The 23518-nt window shown below is 42.9% G+C and overlaps 1 protein-coding gene across 1 annotated transcript; it reads right to left on the bottom strand.

Annotated features, from left to right (window-relative positions):
• Positions 1 to 1994: 1994 nt before the first annotated feature.
• DEPDC7 (DEP domain containing 7) lies at positions 1995 to 22965 on the bottom strand. Its single transcript, XM_048483343.1, has 9 exons — positions 22831 to 22965; positions 18551 to 18944; positions 12108 to 12235; positions 10216 to 10405; positions 9729 to 9943; positions 8452 to 8594; positions 4588 to 4713; positions 4416 to 4494; positions 1995 to 2325 (listed from the first exon to the last, which is right to left on the bottom strand). Exons 1-9 carry the CDS (start codon positions 22901 to 22903, stop codon positions 2111 to 2113), a joined length of 1563 nt encoding a protein of 520 aa, XP_048339300.1. The 5' UTR covers positions 22904 to 22965; the 3' UTR covers positions 1995 to 2110.
• Between the last annotated feature and the right edge of the window lie 553 nt (positions 22966 to 23518).

Raw genomic sequence — 23518 nt, forward strand, 5'->3', positions numbered from 1 at the left:
TTAGAATCACTGAAACAAGCCGTAAATCAGTTAACTAGTTTTCACAAAATCCTTTGGGGGCTTCTTGATAAAACACCTCCTCTTCAAAAATAAGAGGGGTGGGGGCAATGTTGTCGGTACAGTGCATGGTCACTACAACATGTTATTCTAAGGTATATTATTCATCTAGAACTTCATCATTGCTTACAACATTCCAATATTAGGTTTTTTAATTAAAAATTCTAACTGTATACTATTATATGGTTCAGTAGTGTGTGTTCTGTCAAAAGCCTGGTGTTGACAAAGTAATTGCTCCCATTTTATTGATGAAAAACTGAGGCTCAATGATGGTGACTTGCCAAGGCTGCCCCAAGAGGACCTGGCTGAGGTGAGAACATTTCACAGGACCAAGTGCAATGGGACAAAGAAACAACACTGGCTTTGAAGATTTAAAACATATCTATGAATTCCAGTGTTTTGTATTTAAAGGTGAATATACAAATATGAAATCAGTGACCACTGCAGAAAGAAACAAACTGAAAATGGCAAACTATTCCATAGTACCTGCTGACACTATTGGCACACACCCCTGTATTTGTTCTTAAAGATTGTGTGAGAATGGTTACTGCCCAGGGCATAAACTACTGCTATTATAGAATCATAGAGTTGGTGCTCACTGCAGGATCAACCTAAAGCATCCCTGACAAGTAACGTCTAGCCACTGCTTGCCAGTGTGAGGAAACTCACCACAGCCTTTGGCAACCAATTGCACTGCTGAACTACTCTAACTATAATTTTTTTCCTAAGATTCAGCCACTTGCAATTTAAACCCATTATTGTGAGTCCTATCCTTTTGCCAACTGGAACCGCTCCCTGCTCTTCTCTAAGTGACAGCCTTTCAAATACTTAAAGAAGACAATTACATCCCACCTCAATCTCTTTTCCAGATGAACATTCCCAGATCCCTCAGCCTTTCCTCGTAGGGCTGGGTCTCCAGGCCCCTGATGATCCTTGTCATTCTCCTCTGCACTTGTTCTATTGTGTCCACATCCTTTTTGAAGCGAAGCCTCCTGAACTACACACAGTACTCCAGCTGTGACCTGACCAATGAGGTATACAACAGGACTATGACATCTTGGATTTTGGATGTTATGCCTCTGTTGATAATCCCAAAATTGCATTAGCCCATTTTGTTGTTGATGATGCATCACACTTACTGCTCTTACTCAACTTAGTATTCCAAAATCTTGTTCACACACTGCTACCCAGAAATATATTACCCCATCCAATAGGCATGCTTCTAATTTTGTCACACTGTTAAACTGTATCTTGTCTACATCTGCCCATTGATCCAGTGAGTTCAGATCTTATTGAATTCTATATGTTCCAAGGTATCCACTCTTTCCAATTTGGTGTTATCTGCAAATTTAATGAGTAGCCTCTCCATGGTCTGATCCAAATCATTAAAAAAATATGGAAATGTGCCAGGCCTAAAGGCAAGCCCTGTGGCATGCCACTGAACACCTCCCTCCACTCTGATGAAAGGCCATTGACAACTACTCTTTCGGTAACAATATTTGTTATATTAATATGTCTGAAGTATCTTTAATGTTCTTGGGAGATATCACAGATGGGTGTGTTGTTATCATTTACTCTCAAGATAGAATTAGTTGAATTATGAAGGTTAACATTATAATCTTTCATCAAAATCAAACATCTTCTGTTCTCTTTTACAGGCGCATGTATTAATGTTTCACTGATATTTCACTGATGCCTGGTGACAGAACTGATGTTCAGGAGGAAAAATTCATCTTAACAATAGTCCGTTGTTTGAAATCTAACATTTACACAAACGTTTTACTTTGCAAGCTACCTCAAGCAGGTTTTTAGCAGGGGCAGCAGATGCAGTCTAAAAAAAATTGTGATAGGGAGGACTGAACACTGGACAATCTTCTATTCCCCTGCTAATCAACATATAGCTGAGAATCTGAGAATTAATCTGCACAATTCACATATTTCAAGTAATCAAGCTTTAATTTTTAAAAAATTACAAGTTAATTATTTCTCTGTTGACAAAACAATTTTATTTAATACAAGATCTGAAAAAAAGTTTTAAAAGTTTCTTGCCATGTTATACAGCCCCATCTGTAGTCCTGTCACCAAAATATTGCAAAAATACTGCTGGATTGGTAGTATAGAATTGGTCAAGCATTTTTTTCCTTTTTTTAGCAGAGAGACTTGTGTCTTCGTCAATGGCTTTTAGCAAAGTTAAGAGTTCGTCTTTTGTAGTCTTCTGGGCACTGTAGCGATACTCACCCTCATCAAGCCTTTGACAGAATGTATATGCTGAAGAAAGTTTTAAAAACATTCATAAGAACTCAATAATACTGCTTTGCACTTATACAATACTTGGGTTAAGCACACTGGACTCTACCATACAGTATTTAGGGTTAAGCACACTGGACACAAAGCTCTATGCCAGGGGTCCCAAATATGGTGCCCATAAGTGCCAGGGCATTCACTGACACCCTGGTGCCCATCACATGCTTTTAGAAAGCGGGAGAGGCTTGGTGGATAGGACTTCGTGGATAGGATTGGCTGGCAGATCAAAAGGCATCCTGTTAAACAGAGCTTTTTCCAAAATTGTCAAATAGTTATGATTAGGGTTATAATCTCAATTTCTGACATTTTGTGGTTGTCCTGCAGCAGCCATTGTATGATTAGGTTTGCCTTCTGAGGCAGCCATCTTGTGATTGTGTCCACCAGCCTGTGTCAGAATTCCCAAAGTATCCATCTGCTCAAAAAGACTGGAGGCCCCTGCTCTACGCTATAGTAAAGTTTGTTATTACCATATTAAGCATTCCTTTTATCATTTCATACATACTGTATTAAGCATCATAATCCAAATTCTGTGGAATAAGAGTCTAGGCCCGTGATGGCGAACCTATGGCCCGGGTGCCCAAGGCGGCACTCAGAACCGTCTGTGGGCACGCATGCCAACACCTCTCCCTTCCCCCCTCGCCCAGCCAGAGGTGGCTGCCAGCGAACGTGTTGGGAGTCATGCTGCACAGGCTAGGCTGGCCATGCACAAGGCGCTCTGCCGGCTGGGGCTGACCTTCAGGGAGGTATTCTCAAGTCGACCTGATTTGCTGTAAGTACCATCTACCGCCCCACAAGTACCCCCCTCTCCCACAAAGCTTGGGAGACTGGAGGCTGGAATGCTTTTCTTGGTGTGTAACTTTTGGGACCAAGCTAAAACTTTGGGGATAGGATTACAAAGCAGCAGTCTGGGTGAGGGGCTTCCATTGGGAGGAGTGGATCTGCAAAGAGCAGGGCAGGCGCAGTGGTGGAATTCAGGCGCTCGCCCCGATTGGAGTGAACGGTTTGTTAAGGGCCCCCCTCCCCTGGGAGAGAGTGATGGCGCTTTTAGTGCCTGGGAGCCAAGGGCAGGGAGGAGAGATCTTGCAAGGTCCCTAGGCTTGCGAAGCCAATCTTGTTCCCACAGGATCAAAGCAAAAGTACAAAAGATAAAAGGCATTTTACACCAATATGAGCTAAACCAGGCCCCGATGAACTGGCAGGAAAGGAAGAGGAGCTTCCCTTACCACCCTGAGCATCCCTTCCCCATGCCCTTGTCAGAATTAGGGCCATTCTGACAGAGGCAAATGTGGGACAGAGAGGTCCATTTCAAAATATTCTCCATGTTTTATTTTTCTGTTCTTGTTGCATTTTTGTGGGAAGTCAAGTGCTGTGATGACACATGAAGGAAAAATTGCAGATCAGATGGCTGCTCCACAAATCTAGCTTTCCTGAAGTTATCCCACCCCTCGCACAGCATTCTGGCGTAGGATTGCCTTCCTTGACTGCCTTTTTACTTCTGTTTTGTGGTGGTAGGGTTATTGGGTTTCAGAAAGCAAAAGTTTTACTTCCCTCTCCCCCCACACTCCTCCACCTTACCCCGCCAGACCCCAGTTCGATAATAGTATAATTATTTCAGGGAGATTAATAGCATTAAACTTCAGACCTAGTTTTGGGGAAGCAGTGTAGGTAACCCGGTTAAGCGCTGTTAAACCCCACTGATTTTCATGCAAAGAACTAAAGCACGATCCTTTACCTGGGAGTAAGCTCGGTTGCTGGCAATGGGGCTTGCTTCTGAGTAAGCCCTCCTAGGGTTGTGATTCACCCGTTGGAAGAGTTGCACGGTTGCTTCAAAGCAAAGCCACCAACTACCACCAAGCTTACTCTCAAGTAACGCATGCCTTGGAGCCAACCGTTTTTTCTAAACTTAAACCTCAGTATTCAGGTTAAATGGCACTTTGCGATAAATAAGTGGGTTTTGGGTTGCAGTTTGGGCACTCGGTCTCGAAAAGGTTCGCCATCACTGGTCTAGGCTTATTAAAATGTTCAAGTGACTGAAAAGTCAAAGCCATAGTTACCTGAACCCAAGCAGGAATCTTTTCCTTGTTGTAGAGCCGCAAGCTTGTCACTAACCATTTTATGCAATGTCCCTGGGATCTTGAGCAAAAGGAGATAATACCTTACTTCAATCATTAAAATTTAGGTAGATTATGCAGTTATATCATGGAAGAAGAACATTCAGGCACTTACCTTTAAGACATCTTTTTGATAGTCAACCAAAAACAACACCAGAAGGTCTGTTTTTCCTTTAGATAGTATTCTATTGTTCACTATGGCTTTAGAGAAATGTCTTTTTACAACCATCCGATTGTCACTCTATAAAACAAAGGAAACAGAACTTCTACAGAATGCATATAGAACTATATCCTAAGGCTCACTGTAGAAACCTGTGTGCTGTAACGATTAGTAAGTCAAAGTAGGACCAGGAAACCCAGATTCAAATCCCGCTCTACCACAGAAGCTCAATAATTATCAGTATTACCTAATCTACCATAACTACCTATCAGTATTACCGTATATACTCGCATATAAGTCGAATTTTTCAGTACATTATATAAGTTATGGACCCCCAGAGGGGGTGCCCCCATCCCCCATTGTTTTCAATGGGAGCTAATAGTAGATGGGGCCACATTTTGAGGGTCCATAACTTTCGACCCCCTGAACCAAGCTTCATCAAACCTGGGTGGTATCATCAGGAGGGTCTCCTAAAGACACTCTGGCAGTTTCCGCACGGGCGTTTAATGGCGGCCTGGGGACGGCGTTTTTGCCGTCCCCACGCCGACATTCGCGCAGGGGGCGCAGCTGCTTCGCAGCCGCGCCGGCCGCCCGTCCCCACGCCGGCGTTTCCCCAGTGCGTTCGGAAGCGCACTTGTTGGGGAAACGCCGGCTGGAAGCCGCTGCTGTGCGAACGGCAGTGGCTTCCCCGCGCTTCCCCCCCCCTGCTCCCTGTACTTACCTTGTCCCCGGGCCACCGGCGCATCGCCGAGGCCTGGGGACACGCCCCCCTGCTCTGCACCGCTGGAGCAGGCGCGCAAGGCCAGGGGGGCGTGTCCCCAGGCCTCAGCGACGTGCCAGAGGCCCGGGGACACGCCGGGTCAGCCGGGCACTGGCGCTCCACAGCGCCGGCTGCCCGGCTCTTTCTAGGACGGTCCTAGCATCGTCAGGTCAGCGTCGAGTACGCCAACCCGGCCGCTTCCGCATTCGTGCGGAAACGGCCTCTGAAATGTTGGTAATGCTAACATAAACATTCCTCCCCTGACCAAAAATCCAGTTTTGAAGGATTTTAACTCTTATTTTTTAGCTTGGTTGCTAGTTGAGCTAAGGTTTTTGTACTTTAAAAGTTATTGTTGAGACCATATTGTTTTTGTTGACTCTCTTTTCCACTTACAGAGCTAGCTTACTGTTTTTCTTTGAAATATTCAAAAACATTTAACCTACTGATGCCTCAATTAATGTAATTTTATTGGTATCTATTTTTATTTTTGAAACTTACCAGTAGCCGCTGCATTTCCCACCCTCGACTAATATGCGAGTCAATAAATTTTCCCAGTTTTCTGTGGTAAAATTAGGGGCCTCGACTTATATGCGGATCGACTTATACACGAGTATATACCTAACCTATCCTACCTAACCTACCACACAGAATTGTTATGAAGATGGGAAAAGGGAGAAAAGATCATATTTGACACCTTGATCTATCTGATGAATGAAACATGACACTTTCTATACTCTCACCCAAAGGAAAAAAAAGTTGTCACTTTCACCACATGCTGGACCATGTTAGTTTTCGAATTCTCTATTTGTATCTTAGTGCCTACCTAGTTCTGCTACAATTTTGTTTGTTTTACTTTTGGTGAGACAGAGTATAGTGTTATTTTAATGGAGTAGGAACCCCTGATATATGACCTTTTCCTGCACCCCCCCGGATTTATTATATTTATACACCATCCTCCGTACAACCCCAAAAAATCAGTAACTCAAGATAGCATACATATAATCCAAGGTCACTGTCCCATCTCCCATTTTACTATCTGGACACATTGCACAGGCTCCCTCCATTGCTCCAGCTGCCGGAGTGGGTAAGGTTAGAGTACTTACCATAGAGGTGGAAGAGACTACAAGGGCCATCCAGACCAACCCCCGGTCATGCAGGAATACACAATCAAACCACCACACCACAATCAAACCACAGATGGCCATCCAGTCTCTATTTAAAAACCTCCAAAGAAGGAGACTCCACCACCTTCCAAGGCAGCATATTATACTGTCAAACAGTCCTTACCATCAGGAAGTTCTTCCTAATGTTTAGGCAGAATCTCTTTTCCCATGGTTTGAATCCATTACTCCATGTCTCTGGAGCTACAGGAAATAAGCTTGTTCCCTCTTCAACATGACATCCCTTCAAATATTTAAACATGGCTATCATGTTACCCCTTCACCTTCTCTTCTTGAGACTAAGCATACCCAGCTCTCTAAGTCTCTCCTCATAGGCCATGGATTTCAGACCTTTTACCATTTTGGTCACCCTCTTCTGGATCCACTGCAGCTTGTCAATATCCTTCTTGAATTGTAGTGCCCAGAACTGGTCACAGTATTCCATGTGAAGTCTGACCACTGCAGAATGGAGTGGCACTATTACTTCCCTTGCTCTAGACATTATACTTCTATTCACGCAGCCCAGAATTGCATTGGCTTTCTTAGCTGGCACAGCTGACACATGTTCAGCTGTGGTCTACTAAGACTCAAAGATCTCTAATTCACGAGTACTGTTGTCCAGTCAGGTGTTGCCTATCTTATATCTCTGCACTTCATTTTTTCTGCCAATAGTACCTTATATTTTTCCCTGTTGTAATCCATTTTGTTAGTTTTGGCCCAGCTCTGTCAAGATCACTTTGAATTCTGACCCTGTCCTCTGGGGTACTAGCTAGCCCTCCTAATTTGGAGTCATCTGCAAATTTGATTATTCCATCATCAAAGTCATTTCTAGAAATATTGCATAGCACTGTGTGGATATCAAATTGTGTTAACTCTATTGGTGTGGTGCAGATAAATTAAAGGCAGGAAAATTAGAAATGGGGTGAAAAGATGGCAGGTATAATTAGAGATTATTGTGAAATTAAAATTAAAGTGTTAGGGACTTTAGGGAGCTCCTTCTAGTGAAACCAAGGCCCTGTGGGATCTAGACCACTTCCACAGTGCCTGTAAGACATAGATCTTCCACCAAGCATATGGTTGAAGATCACAATGGTTGGATATCTTAAGCTGCCCTTCCTCTCCCCTCCCCGCCCCCCGCCCCCAACAGAGCTGGTGAAATTGGAGTCCTCCTGGTTTTGTCTTTATGTGGCTGCCAACGTAGATCATCCTACAGACAGAATTTTGAAATGTGAACCAGCTGTAAAAATTGAAATTTAAGAAATTTTATTGTAATGTATGGTTTAATGCAAACTGTATGTTTATATTATGTATGATAATCCTTGGTGCAAATGGCCCTGAGCTCAATTTGCTGGGGAATGGCAAGGTATAAATAATTTTTTTCTTATTCTGCAAGCCAGACTCAAACTTGCTTAGCTTCTCTGTTTTATGTCATGTGCCTTCACACCATTTCCCTGGACAGCAGTAGGAGCAGCAGTTAAGATTGTATAAGTGGAGCTCATGCTGTGTTTTCCTTTTACTCCAGCAATTCTTCAATTTGGGGAGGGGGGGTTATACTGACATAGCAAGGAGCATCAGAAAAAGCTCCTATCACAGCAGGTATGACATACAGAATTGTCAAAAAGAACTGGAACAGGTACAGAGAATGCATGATGCTGCATTATACCTAATCAGTCAGTTGATCCACCAAAGTCAGTACTGCCTATTCCAATTGCCAGTAACTCTTCAGAGTCTCAGGCTGAGATCTGCTGTCTGACCTTTTAAATTGGAGATACCAAAGACTTCACAGGACCTTCTGCATGCCAAGCGGATGCTCTATTACTAAACCACAGCCCAAATTACTTACAGCAGACGTTTCCCTTAAATGTAACATTGGAAGGGGGCCCAAGAGATCACACTTGCCTCTTTTTGCAGCTTGAGTTCAGAATTCTGAGCTACAACAGCCATGAAATACAGCAGCCTCCTGAACTCCTCTCTTGTTGAGCTATCCAACAACTTCAAGTAGAGCTGAACTGCCTCTAGAGCCTGATCAGTCTTTCCATTCACTGGAATAAACACAAAAATGATACTGTTGATGACAAAATAATCACATTACATTGTTATTCTATTTAAATAACCAACAACCTGCCCCACCATAACCAGTCAAGTCTGCTAGTACCATTATCATTGAGCTAATGTTCCACACACCCTCCAAGAGGGTTACGTTCAGCGGGAAACAGCTTACTGGTGGTTCCAGGCTCCCAAACCATCCAGCTGTACTCAAGCAGAGGCAGAGCTTTTTCGGCTCTGGGCCTAGCTTGGAGGAACTCTCTATCTATTGAGCTTCAGGTCCTGCAGGACCCATTGCAATTCCACAGGACCTGTAAGCCTGAGATATTCCACTCTATCTATAGTTGAGGACAGCAACAGGTTCCATCTTCTGGCCTCCCTTCCTTTCTTCTTCCTTTATCTTATTTATTACTGAATTTATTGGTTTTATTTCCCTTTTCTTTATTTGGAGTTTTATTGATTTCTTTCCTGTTTCCCATTATTGTAGAGGTTTTATGGTGCCATCAGAAAAAAAAACTGTGTTTGTTGCTAAGAAGCTTATGTGTTTGTGTCAGGAAGCTTATGTTTATTTATTTTATTTATTTTATTTATTATTTGACTTATAAGCCGCCTCACCCCCGAAGGGCTCGAGGCTGCTCACAACACGGCTGTTATTCAGACAGCAATCATACAACATAGTCCTTAACTTATTACCAGTTTAAAATTCATAAATTAAATTTAACATTTAAAATTTAAAATTTAAGCAGCAGTTTCATATTCAACTAAGCAGTGACTGACAATTTAAGTCTCCCTTCGCACCTATCCAAAATATCAGCACATGTCTATGAACAACATCAGACACATTCTGATTACAAAACATTGTTTTCTAAGCATCCTAAATTTCCTTATCCCTGTACTTTTTAAAGGGTTTTTTTTAGCAGATCCCTCAGCTATCAAGTGTGGGACAGAAAAAGAACAAGGGAAAATTCATAAATCTCAGGAGAAATAGCAGTAATTAAAAACAGTGGCTCCCAATCTCCAGATTTAATTATCCATAGATAGGATTATCTTAAGAATTAAATGTATTGATATTTGTCAAAATATTTTGGCCTTTGCTTACCACTGCATTAGGTATACTTCATTGCACTTACCTAGCTGTTCTGCAATTCCCATATGGATATCAGGGGCATGACTTAAAAGTGGTTCCTTCTTTTGACTGTAATATCTACCAATGATATCAAAGAGGAGCAGTTTCCCCACATATGCTGTGTTGGGCCCATCAGGCAAACTTCGACTGACATCAACCACCATCTGATCAGGCAGATAATCCAAACAATCTATTGCTGCTGACAGCCATTCATCTGCCCTAGAAAATGAAAATACATACATCTTAGAAGCTGCATGTTTTCCAAGATACTGGTCCTAATACAGGTGAAGTCATTTATCATCAAGTGTTATCAAAATAAATGGAACATATTCTCTTGACTTCAATGGCACTTTGTCACGATGAGCCATCTCAGATTTGTTGTCTGCATGTCTATCTGTTTTGGTATACACCTAAGAATTAGAAACCCAACACATTTTACAAAATTGTGTGCAAGTCAGCATTTTTGCCTTCCCAAACAAATATATACCTACTGAGAGTCACCAAAAGCTTTCAGAATCTCTCTGTCCAGGCAATTGCTTGTGACTCTACTTTTATCCTTCTGCTGTGTTTGTGGAAATCTGGCTGCTGTCTCTCCATACTCAAGCAAAGAATCTAGAAGTGGCAGATCAATCAGCTGTAGGAGGCGGACAATTGTTTGCTCTCTCCAGACTTCATTAATAACTGAAAGTGGAGGGCGGGGGACACAGAAAGAACAGCAAGGTCAAGTAAACAAAGATGTTTGAGAATCAAGAAGTAATCTGAAATTGTAGTATTTTAGGTTAAGAAATTTGATACTTTATAGCCAGAAGGGACTCAATTTCTCAGTGTCCTTACAAATACACTTCAGAGTAAGAAGATGGCACAATAGTCCTTTCTGTAGCACTTAATTTGCAAGTGTTAAAGAGAAGTGTGCTTGGGCATACCTAAAATGCTTTACATACTTGCCTATATAACTTGCAAGTGATTCTTGCCAGGGTGAGGATCTCATTACATAAATCATGCTAATAGGGATCCATGATGAAAGAAGGTCTTGTTCTGAAGGCCTTTGGAGCTGAACAATGATATACTCAGCTTCAAGTGTCCCTGCCCATCCAAAGATTCCAAAACTGAAATCTAAATTTGTTCGCTTGCTACATTTTCCAAGCAACACTCAGTTTTAACCTTCTGGTTTTTTAAAGCAGTTAAATCAATACCAGGAAAGGAAAGAGATTTCAGCATTGCATTAAAATGCTCTTGCTTAATGACTAAGAACTGGAAAAACTTTTGGCCCGCTGGTGTTCAAGCTTTTTGGCAACAGCAGTACAAATCAGGCTGGAAGTAGAAAATAGTGCCACTACAGCAAACCCTATAGCACATAAATAAGCCTGCCCCTTCTGTCCCATCCCTTATTCAGTGGTATAGCTCAGGGGTAGGGAACCTGCGGCTCTCCAGATGTTCAGGAACTACAATTCCCATCAGCCCCTACCAGCATGGCCAATTGGCCATGCTGACAGAGGCTGATGGGAATTGTAGTTCCTGAACATCTGGAGAGCCGCAGGTTCCCTACCCCTGGTATAGCTAATGGGGGCGCAAGGCAAGCGACAGCTTCCCTTAAGCACATTTTTGTAAAGTGACACCTTTTCAGAATTCCCCCCCCCCTTCCAGCCCAAACCCCCCCTCCTCCCCAGGTTCTGCCTGTGCCACTACTTGGTATGTGTCATGGCACCTTTTTAATGTGCTCTCTCCCCCTTACTTTAGAACCCAGCTACCCCCTGACCCTGCTGTTTGGCTCTATTAAAATAGGCTTCTTACTTCCTTCTGGGCAAGCTCCCATCTCCGTTGACAGCAGTGGCACCTTTGCAAGAAGTTGGCTACCCAAAATGTATCCAACATGGGATGCAAATTTGTGGTTAAATATAGTAAGGGAAGCCCCCCTCTCAAAAGAGAGCAAACTTTAGCACCTCTGATGAAATTCAAGAGTGCATGCGCAATAGCTGGTGACAAAATAAATTCTCTCTCAAACATATTTCCCCTGAGTTTTGGACTGGATATTTATTGGAATTCAGGCAAAAACACCAAACAAAATATATGGTAGGCTTAGGGTTTTTGTTTATCTAATTGTTCAATTTCAGGTTTTAATATTAGTTTTTAGTGTTAAAGCTTTATATTGTAGTATTAGAAACATTCAGTGGTTTAACTTTGTATGTAAGCTGCCCTGAGCCCAACTTCAGTTGGGAAGAGTGAGGTAAACATCTAATAAAATAAATTTACTTCTTGTAGTATAAGCACTGCATGTCATAACTGATATCTATTTAGCTTAGCTTGCAAGTTCCCACCAGTTTCAAGTCAAACAGGCCTTCATTCCCATAGTTGAAAGCAACTGCAACATCTTTATGTCACTTACCTTGATGAGAAAAACTTGAAAAGTTGTTTACTTGAGGGGAACTGGCAGGTTTCAGACTCAACTTCTCCAAGAGATTCTCCAAGCTTTCAGATTTCACTGGTGTGCTAAGTAATGCTCTTTTCTCCTGTCTGAAACAAGGGATCTGGTTGATTCACACACTTGTTAGCAGAGTACCCATAGCAACAGTTTGGTAAAGTCTGTTGACACACATTTTGAATTCTCTGCTATCCAACTGAAAAGGCAAAACATTCAAACTTTAAAATTAGAACAAAAAAAAGATACTCCAAAACATTTAGTGCCCTTAACCTCTATCATAGTATTATTATTTCTCTCAAGGGTAGTAAAGGTCAGTGTAAGGAGTAAGGAGTTTTTAAGTGCAAGGAGAAATTGGGACAGTTATTTCAGTTTGTGATTGCAAGTACATAAACAGGCATTTTCAGGCTTAAACAGAAGAATTGCATGTGGCATAAGAATCAATCGTAAATGCTAATTACTGAAAATATTGATGGTCTGGATATTGATTACCTTATATCAGCATGTCTGTTAATGTTTGAAGCATAGCATCACTTCTGTTATTGCTTCTTCAAACATGGAGAAATGCATCAAACTTACCTTTATTTATTCATATTTTCTGCCGTTGCCTTATGATGACCCCGTAGGGTTTTTGAGGCAGGAGATCTTTGGAGGTGGTTTGATATTTCCCACCTCCACATCACCCTGGAATTGGAGGTGTCACATCCTAATACTAGCTAGCATCAGGGCTGACTGTGTCACCCAGAAAACTTCCATGGCGTGAGCTAGAAAGAACTGGGTTTCTCACATCCTAGGACTCAAAACTAGGTTTCATTACACCAGCTTTAACTTCCATTACAAAACATCAAACCTCATTATCTATGGCAGGGGTCCCCAAACTACAGCCCGGGGGCCAAATGTGGCCCCCTGAAGGCATTTATCCGGCCCGCCAGGCATGGCGGCGATGGCTCCATTCATGTGCAGTGGGGGCTCGAGGGAGAGGAGGAACCAGCCCCAACGGCTGTTGATTGCAATTACATGATGGCACCCCCAAATCTCCATGAATTTTCTGACCCAGAGTTGGAAACCTTACATGTGGCAACGTCTGCTCCGCCCTTCCCTCTCAGCTACTCCATGTGTTGCTCTCAGGCTTTCTGTTCCGCCTCACTCCCATTGGCATCAGCCAGGCTGGCAAATCGCTCGCTGGCTGCTAGGGAGGAAAGAACCCAGGAAGATACCTGATCCTGGGTTAGATGGAATGCTTCATTGGGAAAGTTCTGCTTTTTTTTACAGGGGAAGGTATTCCACAGCCTCCCCAACAATATTTGGAGCCCACCCTGTACTTGACATACTTTGGTTACTGTTCTAAAAATAGACCATGACAGAAAGGCTGAAAGGTGAAATCAAACATTTTACAATCATTTGTGCATAGGAATTTGTTCATAGTTTTTTTTAGTCCGGCCCTCCAACAGTCTGAGGGACAGTGAACTGGCCCCTGTTTAAAAAGTTTGGGGACCCCTGATCTATGGCAACAGCCACAACAGTGGCAAATAAGCTGTAATGAAGAAAGGTCTTGTTCTTTGAAAAGAAAAGAAGAAACAACATACTCAAAGAATCTAAAAGCATTTTTGATTTCATGAAGACCAAAATATCAGATGCTACACCTCCGCTACAGAGATAAATAGTCAATTTGTAGTAATCTCCACTTTTGCCAAGGAGTACAGAAAAATCTCAGCATCTCAACAGAAGCAATTCAGATTATAAACATTTTTCTCCCAGGGAAAACGTTTTAGTTATCCTTAATACTAAGTTATCCAAAAAGATGGTTTTTAACACTCCCCCACTTCAGATGGGCAAAAAAAGAGAAATCCTGGGATCTGTTTTCAGAGATAATTTTAGAAATCCAAGATTACACTAGCCATGAATTTGTCAGCTCTCCTATTCCTTCCCATGTTTTTACTTCAGTCAGCAAGTTTTATTTCTTCTGCTCAGCCATATATTTAAAGCATGTCCAGAAAGACATTTTAGTGTATATTCTCTTCAATTCTCTTCCATTTACCAAAAGAAATAATTAAACAGTTTGTTTATTTGTTTGTTTGATTGTTTACTTTTCTATCCCCGAGGGGCTCTGGGTGGTGTACAACATAAAATCTACCACAATAAAACCAAACAAAGGGAGCAAACTTAACTACATAAAGTAAACTACAATTTGCACAGGCTCCATCAGTTTTAAAATATAATAACTAAATCCCTTTAAAACCAGCAATTAATACAATTAAAAGGCGTCCAATGAGACCCATATTTAAAGCCCTTCCCAAGAGGGGGAAATGGCGGATACCCTTAATATAAAGAGATCTTGATATAAAGGAGCAAGAACAAGAGGGGGCACCTCACTCAGCGGCTGGTCACTCCAAAGGCCTGGTGGAACAGCTCAGTCTTACAGGCCCTGCAGAATTCCCCAAGATCCCGTAGGGCCCGGACAGCTGAAGGGAGAGTGTTCCACCAGGCTGGGGCCAGAGCCGTAAAGGCCCTGGCCCGCGTGGTGGCCAGCCACATCATTGAGTTCTAGCTGGCATTATCAAATACAGAGCTCCTCTCAATTACATTCAACCAAGTGCAAAGGAATCATATCCATCCTATTTCATTGATATCATGCATTCAAAGTAGGCTTCTTTATATACTTATGAAAAGTGGAATAGTATTTTATTTTAATGAAGCTTACAGCAAAAAGCAAGGGCCTTATACCACATGCATAAGATCACTCTTGCTAACTCTGTGTTCCACACTTGCATGTACTGGTTCCATACACAAACCAGAGTCTCTACTTCACTCATATAAGTATATACTGGAAATGTGGAGATTCCCCTTTAGTGGAGTCCCCCCCCCCCATCACAATTATTCAAAGTGATTAAGCCACTAGTACAAAGCACTAATGTTCTGGTTTTCCACAATATAAGTACCGATCATACATACAGAATTCCAGTTATTAAATTATATGACATTGTGATTAAATATGTGTGTCATGACCTAGAAGGAAGGAATCAAGTCTTATCTATGTCAGGATGGCAGGTATGGGGGTTGGGCTGCCTGGGGAACTGTGGCTTTCAGCTATGAAATGCTTTTGCTACTCTGTCTTTTTCCACAGCTGGCTTAGCAAGTAACCTTGACGGTCTGGAGATGTTGTAGGGAAATGTTCTGCTGAGGGTTTCACAGCGGGTGGGGGGAATGAAATAGCACTGGTCTGAGAACTTGAGCTTCAGATCAGACTTCTGTTTCTTTCCTGTCACTTGCAATAAAGCTTTGAACTTTTCAAGTTTGACTGTTTCATTGTCAATGCAGGGGAGTCCTGACAACCTACACTATGACATGTATACCACAGGGGAGTCCTGACAACCTACACTATGACATGTATACCACAGAGCTACTCCTCTAGGATACTTTAAACAGTTAGGGATTCTAGTAGGCCAATCTCTTCCCCCTCCCCACATTTGCTTCTGGGAATGGCTGTGGCATAGTATCATGTATTCAGAAGTTCCTAGATTCAGTCTCTGGAACCCCCAGTTAAAGGTATCTCAGGAGAAAAAAATTACCTACACACAGCTGATGCCAGTTAGGGGAGAAGTGGATCAGTGTCCAATTCACAGGGCAGCTTTACATATTTAAAAAATAAAAAATACAGTTTTTTAAAAAAAAAACACATAGAACAATATCTCCTTTCCCTTCTTGAAGTTCTTAAATTACCATGGTCTGAATTTGCATGAATACAATTGATTCAAATTGTAGTCATGCTACAATCAACTTCAAATAGTAATACACATAAAATGAACGTGAAAAACACAAACCAGAAATGTAAAAGTCAGTGCCAAGAACATAAAATTATGATTGCTTTGTACCACATTCTATAAACCAATACAAGTTTAAATTAGCTTTATATCTGTAATCCGCCCTCCACCCAATCATGAATTGCTAGCCCCACTGACATTAATGGTTTTAACCACAAATGAGCCAATTAGGGGAGTGAGTGAGGGGGGCATGCAAGGGAGGGGGCCCAGCATCTGGACATGGCCCACTCACCCTAGTGAAGGGAGGGGTGGCATGCAAGGGAGGGGAGGGAGGGTTTTTTAAAGCTTTACTAACTGTATCTTTACTAAGTCAATTAAATTAATCCTCCAGTAAATTGTTGATGAAATGGTTGTACAGTGACCACACCAGATTCAAATTTACTAGTAATAACTTCTAATATAAATGCAGTATGTATGTATGAAATTTATATCCTGCCCTATCCCCATAAGGCTCAGGAGTACACAGTAGTTTCTGAAACTCATCACATTCATTTTTTTCCATACCTCACAAGGTTTTACTCATTTCAGTAGTTCACAGACTAGCAATGAAGTCCATTCTGGGGGCAGCCCATGGAATAAAATGTTGTCCACCAATGGCGGTGCAGGATTCACTTTGTGAGTCCTGCGTGCCCACTGGCTGGGGGTTCATCGTTGGACATTCCATCCCTTACAGAATTATGTACAAGGATGATGAAAGAAGGCAAACTGCCATGGGCACTGAACAGACATACAACACTTCTCCCAATCAATGCCAGGCTTAGGGCTTTCAGCATCCTAGGGCAGCTGCTAGCCTGGGCCGGGCCAAGTTCTCGATGGGGCACAGCAGCCCTTGGGGAGTGATGCCAAGTGTGGAAGGCCTCAAACCCTTCCAGGGTGGTGTGGGCAAGATTACAGAGGTGGTAGTTGCAGGTGTCGCAAGGTATCTGCAAAGAGTCCAGCTTGGCTGCAGTCCAAGGCAGGAACCTGTTGGGAGCCATGAGATGGGAGGGAGCAGTCTCTACAGTTGCAGAAGTACTGTTTGTATCTTTATCTGATCACATGGGGCTGAGTATAGGCCCCACATCTCCAGAGGAAGGGAGAATGAGCAGTGGTGGGATCCAAAAATTTTAGTAACAGGTTCCCTTGGTGGTGGGATTCAAACTGTGGCGTAGCGCCAATGGGGCTGGGTGGGGCACGACAGGGGCATGGCTGGGCATTCTGGGGGCGGGGCATTCCCGGGTGGGGCTGTGGCAAGGACGCAGCTGCTGCGCCGGTCCTTGGGTGGGAAACGAATGCACGCAGGCGCAGGCTGCCAGGCATGCCGGTGCACCTCCTGCTAGACTGCTTCAAGTTCTGCGCGCTACTGCTGAGAGGAGAAGCGTAACTAAGGCAAAAATCACGTGGCAAAATCACCAATTAGTAACCCCCCCTCGGCACACACAAATAATTAGTAACCTACTCTCGGGAACCTGTGAGAACCTGCTGGATCCCGCCTCTGAGAATGAGCAAACAAGCTACCCACTAAGCCAGCCTGCTGCAGGCCCTACCTCTCCAAAAGAGGAAAGGAGAATAAGCAAACCAGCTAGCCCTACCTACCTTAGAGAGGGGATGGGAGGGTGGGGAGAGAGCCAGCCAATCCTGGGCTAGACTGGCTGCCTACTTCCAAGCCTGAGGAAGACAGGCTAGGTACAGTGGCAGCCCCGTGGTGGCAGCAGACCTCACCAGACACTCTTCTAGGACTGTGACTTGCTGTGGGGGTCACATCTGAGCCTGTAGTATGGAAGACTGGCTTGGTAGCTCTAAAGTTGCAGTGAACACTAGTGCTTTAGATGACTGATGGCCCAGAGAATAAGTAGCTTACTTGATCACATGCACAAAACAGCCCATGGATGAAGATCCATGAATTTCTGCACAAGAGCCACTGGACAAAGACCCAGAGGCGGGGCTGCAATGAAAAATCTGGGGCAGCTTGCCCCAGGCGCTGCCATTGCAGTCACGTGTCATTTGGGGGGCGGGGCGGGGCAGCATGCGGGAAGTTCATATCCTGGGCACAGTTTCCCCTCCCTTCGTCACTACAAAGACCAAAGATAACTGACCATTAATAATTGAGGAAGACCCAAAGAACAGTATGACTGCACTATTTCCTTCTACAGCCACACTTCCTTCTTTTAAGGTCTGGATATACTGTTCTATGGATTGCAGCCAATACATGGAATTAGTCCTGTTGGCTTTAGGCATTTCCACGCTATCTGGAAAATAGATCCATTTACTAGTACAGGGGTAGGGAACCTGCGGCTCTCCAGATGTTCAGGAACTACAATTCCCATCAGCCCCTACCAGCATGGCCAATTGGCCATGCTGGTAGGGGCTGATGGGAATTGTAGTTCCTGAACATCTGGAGAGCCGCAGGTTCCCTACCCCTGTACTAGTAGATGTGGCTCTAACTATAGCAATGTAGAACTAACTTTGAGTAAATGTACACAGGATCAGGCCACGATCGTAAGCACACTTATTAGGTAAAGTTTGAACCAACATAATTGGATTGTGTACTATCTAGGGCAACAACAAAAATACAGCTTTTAACTCTACAATACTTTTATTGGTACTAACCTTTGGTGTATAAAACGACTGCACTCTCCCTCAGGGGGGCTATTCCCTTGGCTTGATTCATTTGAAAACCGGTAGAGACTGCAGCTGCTATCTTCAAACATAGACAGTTTCTCTTTCCCAAAGACTCTGGTTGAAACTGCTTCAAACACCTTGTAGTCCATCAGTGCCTGGCAAACTTTCACAACTTTAGTTCGGGAAATATCCACCTTGCCAAAGTATTTGTTCTGGAGGAGGTGGGCATAAACAACATCCACAGCATTGGAGCCAATAAAGCAGTCATCATAGCATTTCAGGTTTTGACGCCGCTTTTTCACTTCAACTTGGGTCTGAAGTGCATTGATAATGCTGCTCCAGACATATGTGGCTCCAAATGGTCTTTGTGCCAAACTGAAACCTAAGAAACAAATCAGAAGCAAAATTACTAGATGAGTCTTTGTGACAGTTGTAAAAAAAATTTTAGAGGGCCTCTTGAAAAACAAAATAAAAACCTAAGCTTTGGTAATCTTTTTAAAGTGCAGTTTGTCAAGGAGATACAAGTTAGCCTGTAGCATTCTGCTACCATACTATTACCATGAAAAAGTCTCCCTCTACAGGCTGTTGTGGGAATTACAATAGTCATGTCCCACAACCCCAAAGAAAGGAAAGTTCTTAGATGCTGATGTTACCTCAGATAGTTGAAAGCTGTTCTGCTCTTAAGTATCTCCAAATCAAAAAGATACCTTTTCCCTATAAATATGACACATCACTGACCCATTTTCATTACACACTTGTGTGTTGCCTTAAATTAAGTCTTAGTCATTCACAAAATATATGAACTGGTTGTTGTGGGTTTTCTGGGCTGTGTTGCCGTAGTCTGGTAGATCTTGTTCCTAATGTTTTGCCTGTATCTTCAGAGATGTATCACAGAGGGAAACCTATTACACACTGTGTCCAGTGAGAAGGGAATGTTTAGTGAGGTATATATTGTCCATGTCCAAGAATGGGGAACCAATCAGTAAGTGTTTTAGGTGGAACTTGCTATGCAAAGGTGTGGTTGACTACATTGTATTGTGGGTGGGGTTTTCTGTCCATTTACATTCGTATTTGCATTTACATTCACTGCAGTAGCAACAGTATTAGTGAATGCAAATCCTTGGCTACCAGCACTTAAAAACACCAGAATCAACGACCAAGGGCAGGGGTCTTCAAACTATGGCCCTTCAGATGTTCATGGACTATAATTCCCATCAGCCCCTGCCAGCCTGGCCAAGTGGCAGGGCTGATGGGAATTGTAGTTCATGAACATCTGGGGGGTCATAGTTTGAAGACCCCTGACCAAGGGCATGCTAGGTTCATGGACAATGAACCCCACCCAAACACAGAATTTGCATTCACTAGTACTGTTGCTATTGCAATGAATGAAAATGCAAATACAAATGTAAATGGACTGAAAACCCCACCTGCAATGCAGTGCAGTCAACCATATCTGCGCATAGCAAGTTCCACCCAAAAAACGTACTGATTGGTTCCCCACCCTTGGACATGGACAATATATACCACACTAAACATTCCCTTCTCACTGGACACAGTGTGTAACACACTTCTCTCTGTGATACACCTCTGAAGATGCTGGCCACAGATGCAGGTGAAACGTTAGGAACAAGATCTACCAGACCACAGCCACACAACCTGGAAAACCCACAACAATCTGTTGAATCCAGCTGTGAAAGCCTTTAACAATAAACTGTATGAATTTGGGAGATCAATAAAATATCCTGTGAAATGGATTAAAACACCTCACTTCATCTAACTTTTTCATATCCATCTTTCGTTCTATGTGGTGGAAGAAATCAATCTAGGACTTTGGGGGAATGAAAAACAACCACCTGTTATTAAAAGGCAGTACATGAACTGCATGCACATGTACCAAGTTCAGCACCCAAGCTTTCCAGGCTTAAAAGGTGGGACCTGTCATGGGGCAATAAGGGGAAACAGTGCTTAACCACAGTGATAAATATTATAAGGGATTGTATAGATGCTTCTGAAATGATGCAACTGCCTAGTATTTATTGGGAGAAGGAAAGGAAAAGATAAGAGAACCAATGTGGTGGTCAGAATGTTGCGCTAGGGCTGAAGAGACCCAGGTTCCAATTCCTATCCAGCCACAGAACCGACGGTCTCATAGCCCTTCCTTGCAAGGCTGTTATGAGGATAAAATGAAGAAGATATGCAGCTCCTTAGAAGAGTAATATACAAATGAAACTGATAGAGATAAGAGATTTGACACATATTCCAATGGGAGGAAAAATTCCTGTTTTGGTTACTATTTGAACCCTATAATACCTATAGCAAACCCATTTAATTGCTTACAATACAGCTTACAAAACTAATGAATGAGCTGACCAGAAATAAGACTGCTGCCAAGGAATAATCACAAACACTTAAAAACAAGGGCAGTTGTTCAGTTGGTTGGAGGCTCCCTGTGACCAATCTAGATAGCACTCCTCCTTGTCCCCTGATTCAAAAGCACACCTTCATTGGTCTCATTTGATTTACATTTCACCCTTTCCTGGCAATGCCAAGCTCAGAATAGCTAACATCATATAATATGCACACATATTTTACAAAGTTAAAATATACAACTAAAACCAAAAACCCTAACTAATAGATACATATCCTGTATAAAGATGGTACTCTAAATGTGTTCTTAGTTACCTATCTCATCTGAAAGTAGGAACATTCCTACATGGTGACAGGTCAAAAATTACAATAGGTAGCATATATAGTGAAACTGTTCTTTTATTTCCCATATAGATGTTACAGAACAGTAGCTGGCAGTAATATAACTCTTGCTATTGCTGATGCCAATAAACTCCAGGGACAGATATGTTTATTATCAGCCTTCAAGTTCAGACAGATTCACAATAGGAAACCTAAAGTGGGAAGAAAGTATACCACCTCTAGAAAAAGTGTTTGCTAGAGAATTGTGCCTGCACATTTACACACGCTGATTTCCCAAAGGGATCATGGAGAAAAGAAGCTTCACACATTTCACATAATTAGCAATGTAAAAGTTTCACAACATATCTCTTTAAGGAAGGTGATAAAACCTGTGGCCACAGGGAACCTGTGGTGATTTGTGTAAGTCTGGTAAAGCAACAGCCAAAAAGAAATGAAGGTTTTTCAGAGAACAAATTTATTTATTTTTATTTATTTATTGTACATTTATTACCTGCCAGTCATTGAAGCCCCTGGGCGGTGATGGCACAATAGCATAAAGAAGGAAGGGATTCAGTAGGGGTAAGTGAAAAGGAAAAGTATTCTTGAACAACACTACTAATGAGATTCTAGACAGAGGTTAACTTAACTAGTGTCAGGAAACATAAAACATACCAGAACTCAGAGGAAGGTGGCAGGGAATATCATGCTAATGGAGATCACAACAGAAGTGTACACTTGCTTCAGCTAGCATAGCCTCAGAAGAAAAAACTACACTTGCCCGAACCCTTATGCAACTAGTACCAAGTTAATTGAACTGATGAGGTAGAAAAGCTACTCCTGACCACACCCAAACCAGAGCATAATGCTGTAGCCTAACCTTCCAAAGGAACTACAGCTAATATATAGAAACAGGAGAGGAGACAGTGGAAGTCCTGCTGAATTAGACCAAAGGTCCCCCTTGCTCAACATTCTGCTTTTAACAGTGGCCAGCCAAATGCTTTTTTGGATGAAGAGGAAGTGTTGTGCAGCAGTTACACGATAGACACTTGGAGTTCAAACCCAAACTTGTTCTCAACCTCTCTGGATAATCTTGAGTCGGTAAGTTAAAGGGTCCACACAGACATGGTGGGCTACAGAAAAATCCAACCACAAAATCCGCATTGTACCTTTTATTAAGATTAAACTAAAAAGACACAAAACAGCAGGCGAGCTAACAGCAATCTCTCAGCCACAATTACCCCCTAGCTGGAGGAAGGGACCAAAAAGGGTCACCTACACCACCTTGAGTAGGAAAAAAATCCAAGAGAGTGCCTCTCACTAGTAGCTAGAAAACAAAAAGTCCCAAACAATTGGAGAAAAGCAGGTCCCAGAATTCCGCAACGATCTCGTCATTTATTAAAACAAGAGAAAATATGCGACACAGCCTTTTCGGCTTTCTATGGACTGAGAGAGAAGCAGGAGAGTAAAGAGGCAAACAGTTCCTCTCTCCTGCGCTGCCTTCGTGCCCCATCCTGAACAACACAAGTTCCAGATAATCTCTCTTCCCCGACAGAGACCGTAAGCCCTGGACGTCCTATTACCTGGAGGTTTGTTCGCTGGACTATAGATAGGGCAGAAATTCAAAGCTGCCGCCTTCTCCTTCACAGTGGCCATTGCAACCAGCGCCTCTCCGCCAAAGGCTCCCCAGAACTACAGAAGCGCCGCAGCCTCCTAGCGGCTCCCTTGAAAGACAAAAGGGCGGGGTCTAACAAACAGCAACTACCCTGATTGGCCGATGCTTGTTCAGGGGGCCCCACCTCAGGCCACTTAAACATTCCAACCATAAAGGTGGGACCCAAACGCTGGGTCGGACTCCTGGTGCCTGCTTTGCGATTACCGGGGGTGCCGCTGATGACTTTTCGTTCCCAGGGCAATGCAGTGTCATTGCGCTCGCTGTTTTCGATCCTATCGAAGAATGGGAACGGACAAAAAGCAGTCAGAAGAAAAAACCTCCGAAGGTGTCTTTTTTTCTCATCCATAATGCTGCAGTGATAAACTGAGCTACTCCTCGTGAAATGTCTTCTTCAGCACGCCCGTGGGAAAAGCACAGGAGTCTCGTCCGTAGCCCAGAGGGAGGGGAGGGTAGATGACGAGAACAGTCGAACGTCTAAAAAAAGGAACTGCGGAGCCGAGGGCTGTTAAGGCTATGTTAGGCATGTGCCTCCAGCGGGAAACCTCACGATTTCTCTAAAACGTTTTAAAGTGGCACATGGACCTAGAAGTTTCTTG

Source organism: Sphaerodactylus townsendi, linkage group LG02 (assembly GCF_021028975.2).
Source record: "Sphaerodactylus townsendi isolate TG3544 linkage group LG02, MPM_Stown_v2.3, whole genome shotgun sequence".
NCBI classification, from domain to species: Eukaryota; Metazoa; Chordata; class Lepidosauria; order Squamata; family Sphaerodactylidae; genus Sphaerodactylus; species Sphaerodactylus townsendi.